The sequence below is a fragment of the Pelophylax lessonae genome (genome assembly GCF_965119305.1).
Source record: "Pelophylax lessonae genome assembly, chromosome: 8".
NCBI classification, from domain to species: Eukaryota; Metazoa; Chordata; class Amphibia; order Anura; family Ranidae; genus Pelophylax; species Pelophylax lessonae.
In genome coordinates, this window is record NC_138775.1 from 301,529,233 (window position 1) to 301,538,287 (window position 9,055).

The 9,055-nt window shown below is 49.3% G+C and overlaps 1 protein-coding gene across 1 annotated transcript; it reads left to right on the forward strand.

Moving 5' to 3' along the window:
- Positions 1 to 68: 68 nt before the first annotated feature.
- On the forward strand, positions 69 to 8,732 carry LOC309562424 (G2/mitotic-specific cyclin-B1-like; the record flags this gene model as incomplete). The annotated part of the gene is given in 10 exon segments (XM_082266638.1): positions 69 to 89; positions 5,769 to 5,834; positions 5,836 to 5,895; positions 6,061 to 6,174; positions 6,425 to 6,604; positions 6,712 to 6,870; positions 6,988 to 7,224; positions 7,462 to 7,602; positions 7,687 to 7,797; positions 8,538 to 8,732. Coding segments are annotated over 10 exon segments (1,194 nt in total). The 3' UTR covers positions 8,643 to 8,732.
- Positions 8,733 to 9,055: the final 323 nt, after the last annotated feature.

Below are 9,055 nucleotides of genomic sequence, written 5' to 3' on the forward strand. Positions count from 1 at the left end.
CTAACACCGAGCTACAGCCCGAGTCCAGAACCAATACCGAACCCCCAACCGGAGCCCCAACCGGAGCCATGTCTCTCCGCATCACCCGGGTGAGTCCGACTTCTGTATTCCCTCTATATCCCCCATCCCCCCTATATACATCGCTATATATCCCATCCCCCCTATATACATCTCTATATATCCCATCCCCCCTATATACATCTCTATATATCCCATCCCCCCTATATACATCGCTATATATCCCATCCCCCTATATACATCTCTATATATCCCCCATCCCCCCTATATACATCTCTATATATCCCCCATCCCCCCTATATACATCTCTATATATCCCATCCCCCCCTATATACATCTCTATATATCCCATCCCCCCCTATATACATCTCTATATATCCCATCCCCCCCTATATACATCTCTATATATCCCATCCCCCCTATATACATCGCTATATATCCCCCATCCCCCCTATATACATCCCATCCCCCTATATACATCTCTATATATCCCATCCCCCTATATATATCGCTATATATCCCATCCCCCTATATACATCTCTATATATCCCCCATCCCCCCTATATACATCGCTATATATCCCATCCCCCTATATACATCTCTATATATCCCATCCCCCCTATATACATCGCTATATATCCCCCATCCCCCCTATATACATCCCATCCCCCTATATACATCTCTATATATCCCATCCCCCTATATATATCGCTATATATCCCATCCCCCCTATATACATCGCTATATATCCCATCCCCCCTATATACATCGCTATATATCCCATCCCCCTATATACATCTCTATATATCCCATCCCCCCTATATACATCTCTATATATCCCATCCCCCCTCTATATATCCCATCCCCCCTATATACATCTCTATATATCCCATCCCCCCTATATACATCTCTATATATCCCATCCCCCCCTATTTACATCTCTATATATCCCCTCCCCCTCTATATATCCCATCCCCCCTCTATATATCCCATCCCCCCTATATACATCTCTATATATCCCATCCCCCCTCTATATATCCCATCCCCCCTCTATATATCCCATCCCCCCCTATATACACCTCTATATATCCCATCCCCCCCTATATACACCTCTATATATCCCATCCCCCCTATATACATCTCTATATATCCCCCTCCCCCCTTTATATGTATATACACCTTTCTATATACCCTCCATGTTTCTCTTCCTATGTGTACCCCTCCCCCTACAGATCACATGGGGGGGGTGCATAGAGAAATCCCCCCTATATACAATGTGTACCCCTCCCCCTATATCTCTCTGTTCTTTTCATCGCTAACTCATTTAATCTTCTCGCTGTCACTGAATCCCGGCTTCATGAATCCGACACCGCCTCTCCTGCTGTCCTATCCCATGGTCTTCTATGGACTCCCTGCCCTCCAAAAATACAATTCCAGTCTCCACACCAGTGTTAATTTTGTCGACTAAATGAACACAATTTTAGTCGACTAAAACTAAAATGGCATTTTAGTCTTAAGACTAGAACTAAAACTAAATTGAAATTTGCTGCCAAAATTAACACTGGTGTAGTGCTGTGCTAGTGCATGCTCAAAGCTTAATACCATAAATAATAACATATTAGATTTTTCACTCCAGGACCAGCAGTAGTATATAATGAGTTTGGAAATTGTAGAGAAATGCTTAAATAATGCATTACAAATTACAATTGAACTACACCCATTCCATTATAGATGACTAAAATTGGTTTTAGTCGACTAAAATATACAGGAGTTTTAGTCGACTAAATACGACTAAAACTAAAACACTCGCAGAAGACCAAAATGGGACTAAAACGAAATTTGCTGCCAAAATTAACACTGCTGCACACTGCCAAGCAGACCTATTTTATCTCATTAACAGCCGGTCACCCCGCCCCCGCCAACTCTTCTCTACTCCGTCCTCCACTACCCCCTCCCACCGACTCACTCACTGCCCAGGAGATCGCCAACAGAAGATTGATACAAATCGTAAGGAGATCATTGCTGTTCAGATACCTTCCTCCATGCTTTACGCTTCATGCCCACAGGTGCAATCATTACTTCCCTCATTCAACCCCCCCACTATAGATGAGGTTCATTCAACCCCCCCACTATAGATGAGGTTCATTCAACCCCCCCACTATAGATGAGGTTCATTCAACCCCCCCACTATAGATGAGGTTCATTCAACCCCCCCACTATAGATGAGGTTCATTCAACCCCCCCACTATAGATGAGGTTCATTCAACCCCCCCACTATAGATGAGGTTCATTCAACCCCCCCACTATAGATGAGGTTCATTCAACCCCCCCACTATAGATGAGGTTCATTCAACCCCCCCACTATAGATGAGGTTCATTCACCCCCCCACTATAGATGAGGTTCATTCACCCCCCCACTATAGATGAGGTTCATTCACCCCCCCCACTATAGATGAGGTTCATTCACCCCCCCCACTATAGATGAGGTTCATTCACCCCCCCACTATAGATGAGGTTCATTCACCCCCCCCACTATAGATGAGGTTCATTCACCCCCCCACTATAGATGAGGTTCATTCACCCCCCCACTATAGATGAGGTTCATTCACCCCCCCACTATAGATGAGGTTCATTCACCCCCCCCCACTATAGATGAGGTTCATTCACCCCCCCCCAACTATAGATGAGGTTCATTCACCCCCCCCCAACTATAGATGAGGTTCATTCACCCCCCCCCCAACTATAGATGAGGTTCATTCAACCCCCCAACTATAGATGAGGTTCATTCAACCCCCCAACTATAGATGAGGTTCATTCAACCCCCCAACTATAGATGAGGTTCATTCAACCCCCCCACTACAGACAAGGTTGCTAAACTCCTTGCTAACGTCCACCTATCCCCCTGCCCTCTGGATCCCGTTCCCTCACAAATGCTACGTTCACCCTCTGGCTCTATTCTACGCTCTCTAACCCACATCTTCAATCTCTCCCTCTCTTCTGGCATCTTCCCCAACTCTATAAAACATGCACTAGTCACCCCCCCCCATACTTAAAAAGCCCTCACTGGACCCAACCGATCTGACCAACCTACGCCCCATTTCCCTGCTCCCCTTTTCATCCAAACTCCTCGAACGTCCGGTCTACAACCGACTGTGCAACCACCTTGCTGAGAATATCCTTCCTGATCCCCTTCAGTCTGGATTTCGACCTCAACACTCCACAGAAACTTCTCTAGGGCTGCACGATATTGGGGGGGGGGGGGGGGGGGGGGGGAGTACATTGCGATATTTTTTTCCCAACAATGTATATTGCGATATTGAGAGCCATCAATCCAGAGTTAAAACACACATATACTATACAATAACATGCAGTATTGGAGGTCTTCCTATGCTCTCTCCCTCTGGGGACAGTTATCATTCAGCATTGTTCCCAGCTCTCTATTGACTACCCCCCATGTTACAGAGAGGGGGAGGTGTTCTATAGTCCTAACATACTTCCTTCCTAGAGTGACAATGCTGCTCCTCCTACATACAGTACGTTTGTCACCCTAGGAATAGAAGTTTGTTCCTAGCAGGATCAGCAGGTGAAAATAAATTGTAAAACAATTGTAGCCCCCCTCCCCCCCTTTACAGATCGGTGAGCTGCAATAGGTTTAATTTCTGCACTTGAAGGGCTAGTTCAGCTTTACAGAGCGAACACTGCGCACAATTCTCGAATAATTCCCATTATAAATGGTAAACTCTGCGATTGTACGGCGAGAAGGTAAATCAGAATGACACGGTGAGAGAAGAGACAGACGGGGGTCCGGAGACAAATAGAAAGACATAAAAGACCGGCACAGCGGAGAGGAGAACCATCAGAAATCGGTGCCTGCCATTGGACGGGAAGATCTATAAGCAGAGAAATCGGGACTCAGTTGTGGTAGAAGAATACAGCCCGACATCCGTCCCGTATAAATATAAAGTCCATCCTGACCGACCGGTGAGCACGGCGCAGCGAACCAATCGCATCGTGAGTAGCGGCACAGTGAACCAATCAGGTGTGCAGGCACGCGTGATTGGTTCCCTGTGCCGCTGCTCAGTCAGGAGAGCTGCAGGACGGACTTAACATGCGGGATGGTCGGCTGTATTCTACATTCACTGTGAGTCCCCAATATCGGCTGACCCGGCGATGTGATTATCGCCCACTCCTGCAGCACAATATTCGATGTTACATCGAATATCGTTCAGCCCTACTGCTCTCCTAAAACTGACAAACGATCTACTAACGGCCAAAACCAATGGACACCATTCTGTACTCCTCCTGGACCTTTCATACGGTTGACCATCCCCCTCCTCCTCCTCAAAACTCCATTTCTTTGGTCTCTGTGACTGCGCTCTTCACTGGTTATCTTCCTACTTATCCAACCGCACCTTTAGTGTTATGTACAATTCTACTTCCTCCTCTCCTCTTCCCTTCTCTGTTGGGGTCCCCCAAGGCTCTGTTCTTGGACCCCTCCTATTTTCAATCTACACCTCCTCTCTGGGTCAGCTGATAGCCTCCCATGGCTTCCAATACCATTTCTACGCTGACGATACCCAAATCTACCTATCCACCCCTCAGCTCTCTCCTCAGTCTCCTCACGTATCACTAATTTACTATCAGATATATCGGTCTGGATGTCTCACCACTTCCTCAAACTAAATCCATCCAAAACCGAGCTTATAATCTTTCCTCCACCGCGTGCCCCTTCCCCTGATTTCTCCGTCAATATCGATGGCATTACTATCAGCCCATCCCCACATGCCAAGGTCTTAGGTGTTGTCCTGGACTCTGAACTCTCCTTCACCCCACATCCAATCGCTGTCCAAATCTTGCTGCCTCAACCTCCGCAACATCTCCAAAATACGCCCCTTTCTGACCAATGACATAACAAAACTCCTAGTTCACTCCCTGGTCATCTCGCACCTCAACTACTGCAATTCCCTTCTCATTGGATTACCTCTACACAGGCTCCTCCCCCTTCAATCTATCATGAATTCTTCTGCCAGACTCGTATACCTCGCCAATCGCTCAGTGTCCTCCACCCATTTGTGCCAACTCCTCCACTGGCTTCCGCTCACCCAACTAATTCAAAATACTTACAACATCTTACAAAGCAATCCACAGCTTAGCCCCCAACTACATCACCGGCCTCATCTCAAAACACCAACCGAATCGCTCTCTTCCTTCCTCTCAAACCTCCTGCTCTCTAGCCCCCTCGTCACCTCCTCCCATGCTCGCCTCCAGGACTTTACCAGAGCCGCTCCAATCCTATGGAACTCCTTACCCTTATCTGTCCGCTATCTCCTCCTCTATTAGCTTTTAGGCAATCTCTGAAAACCCTCCTCTTCAGAGAAGCCTTTCCTACCAACCCCTAACAAATGTACCTCCATTTTCACCCATCGTTGCCTCTTGTTTCACTTGACCCTCCCTTCTAGATTGTAAGCTCTGAGCCGGGCCCTCTAGTTCCTCGTGTATTGAATTGTACTGTATTGTCTTCCTTCACATTGTATATTATACTGGATTTATATTGCGCCAACAGTTTGCGCAGCGCTTTACAATTACTGACTTGGGAGGGGGTTGTATTCTGGGGGTCTCGACTCTGGAGGGGTGATATTTTGGGGGGGGCTCCTGATGGTAGGGGTGTTCTGGAGGGTGGGGTTTTTTTGTGGTCTGGAGGCGGGGCTCCCAGCTCTAGTAGCACGCTCTGATGGTCGCTCTCTCTACAGAACATGCTGTCCAATACAGAGAACAATGTGAAGAGTGGAGTTGTTGGGAAGATGGCGGCTAAGCCTGGGACTGCGCCCCCGCGCTGCCCTGGGTGACATTGGAAACACCAAGATGCCCCTAAAGAAGGTAACATTTGAGGCTGGGGGGAGGGGTGCATGTTCCTCCAGGGTATTGTGGGAGATCCCAATGGGAGGTGCTCTGGGGGGGGGGGGGGGGGTGATTCTGATGGAAGCATTGCTGGTTGTGGGGGGGGGGGCTGTTATGCAGGACTCACCACATTCTCTCTTCTAGGAACAAAAACCGGCTGTGAAAGTTGTAAAGAAAGTGAAGCCGGCTGAGAAAGTTCCGGAGCCGAAGAAAGTGAAGGAGGAAGCTGTCTGTTTAAAACCACCGCCCCCTGTGCAGGTATGATTGGGGGGTTGTTGTCTGACACCTGGATATTGGGGTGGTTCATGTCTGTCTACACTTGGGAGCTCTTGGTGGTGGGGGTTGAGTGTGTCGGGGAGCTCGTGGTGGTGGTGGGGGCTGAGTGTGAGGAGCTCTTGGTGGTGGGGGAGCTGTTGGGGGGGTTGAGTGTGGGGACCTTATAGACTCTTCAGCTGTGACTGGCTTTAGATTGCATTCTGTCACTCATAACCTTCTTCTCCCCTCACAGGTAGAGGCCCCCGGCTCCCCCAGCCCCATGGAGACATCTGGCTGCCACCCGGATGAGCTGTGCCAAGCCTTCTCAGATGTCCTCATCCAGGTGAAGGATGTGGATGCGGATGACGATGGGAACCCCATGCTGTGCAGTGAATATGTGAAGGACATCTACTGCTATCTGAGGAGTCTGGAGGTGAGTCTGGTCTGTAGGATGGCCTGCAGGTTCCAGGGCTCCTCCTTCCAGGAAGATGGAATAATTGTCATGTCTATGGAGGGGTTAATGACTGCTCTTGTCTCCAGGAAGCCCAGGCGGTGAAGCCACACTATCTCAAAGGCCAGGAGGTGACGGGGAACATGCGGGCGATTCTCGTAGACTGGCTGGTCCAAGTGCAGATGAAGTTCCGCCTTCTGCAGGAAACCATGTTCATGACAGTTGGCATCATCGATCGGTTCTTGCAGGTGATGCTCGGTGGGGGAGTTGATGATGGGTGGAGGGGGGAGGTGACGGTTGAGGGGGGGTGGATCAGATCATGAGGAACGTCCCAGGTGTCTATAACTTTTATCTTTTCTGCTCAGGATAATCCAGTTCCTAAGAACCAGCTGCAGCTGGTGGGGGTGTCGGCCATGTTTCTTGCTGCCAAGTATGAGGAGATGTATCCTCCAGAGATCGGGGACTTCACCTTTGTGACAGATCACACCTACACCAAGGCCCAGATCAGAGAGATGGAGATGAAGATTCTTCGTGTCCTGAAATTCGCCATGGGTCGGCCCCTCCCCCTGCACTTCCTCCGCAGGGCCTCCAAGGTTGCCGAGGTAATTGGGGATTTCTGGGTCGCTCAGTCCACCGAGGAGGGAAATCGTGGGATGGCCTTGCATTGGGTTTTGTTCAGCTGTTGAACTATTCATTCCTCCGCCCTCATGGGACTAAAGCCTTTAAATGGGGTTACTTTGGTCTGGGGGGGGAGGGCTGCCATGGCAAGCTGTATATCAGTGGTATGATGGGGGAGGGGGGTGCTCTGGTTTCCCTTGGTGACGGTTCATCTCTTCCAGGTGACGGCGGAGCAGCACAGTCTGGCCAAATATCTGACAGAACTGATCATGGTGGACTATGAGATGGTCCATTATCCTCCCTCACAGATCGCAGCAGCTGCTTCCTGCCTGTCCATGAAGGTCCTGAATGGTGGAGACTGGGTAAGTACCTGCATCGGCTCCTGATGCCAATCATCTGATCGGTCATTCTGCTGCTTCGCTCTGAATAGAGAAATCTTTTTCCAGAATCCAACGCTGCAACACTACACCATGTATTCCGAAGACGCTCTACTTCCCATAATGCAACACATGGCCAAGAACGTGGTGAAGGTCAACAAGGGACTCACAAAGCAAATGGTGAGCGGGGGATGGTAGAGATGGAGTGAATACTGGATGGGGGAGAGCTACTAATACTGGATGGGGGGGGGGGGCATGGGGGAGAGCTACTAATACTGGATGGGGGGGGGGGGCATGGGGGAGAGCTACTAATACTGGATGGGGGGGGGGGGGCATGGGGGAGAGCTACTAATTTTGGAGGGGGAGGAGACGTTACCACTGTGGCTGCAGCAGACCTATGAATTGTGTGCCGTGTTGGATCCAATTTCTGTATTACTTGTTGGTCCCGCCTGAAGGTAAACTGACCGTGGATTTTCCCATGCAGCACCTCCTTGCTTCTAGTAATTCTAGAATGGCTTCTACCCCCCCCCCCCCCAGAGCGGAGTAGCAGTATTTCTGGGGTGTGGCTGTCTCTCCCATGTCAGTGGTTGGAGATGTCTGTCTGAGAACATGGATGCGGTCTCTGCCCTGGGACAAGCGAATGAACAGCCACATTTAAGGCAAAGGTCACTTTTTTCATATTGCACCCTAAGCCAGGGACTGCTCCGCCCCACAAATCTTTTTATAGGTGGAGTTTCCCTCTTACTGGACCTGTGCTTGGTTTTGGGGTGGGGGGGGGATGGGGATTGTCCTGAGGAGGCCCACTAATGAGAACTTGTTCCTGTTCTGGGTCCCCCCCCCCTTAGTCCTGTATCTGCCAGGCATTGTATGGTCCCTGGGGTCCCATTGCTGGTTCTGAGATGTGATTTCTCTCTCTGCAGACTGTGAAGAATAAATACGGCAGCAGCAAACAGATGAAGATCAGCGCCATTCCTCAGCTGAGGTCAGAGGTCATTGCCGGGCTGGCACGGGCGGTCATGCCATGAGGAGCTCTGTACAGACATTGATGTTACTGTGTTGGCACTGTGTGCTTCTGTAAATAGTTTTTATTTGTAATAAAGTTGATTTTGATTTTATGGAGTTTCTATAGCATTTATCAAGATCTTAAAGTTCTATTAAACCCTTAAAATGGGAAAAGCCGACCTCAGCAGCTGCCCCCCCCGGTTTGGGTTTTCAGGTATGGGTGAAAAGTTATGGGGGTTGTGGGTGTCCTCCCTTTCGGGGGAGGAGGATCTGAACCAGGTATGGGGGAGGGGGGGGAGATATGGGGGTTGTTGGTGTCCTCCCTTCGGGGGAGGAGGATCTGAACAGTCTTGGGTTGCAGCGTTTGGCTCTCGTCTGTCATACAAATAAGTGAACTTCATAGCTCATCCATAGATGGTGATTATAGTACAGAGCT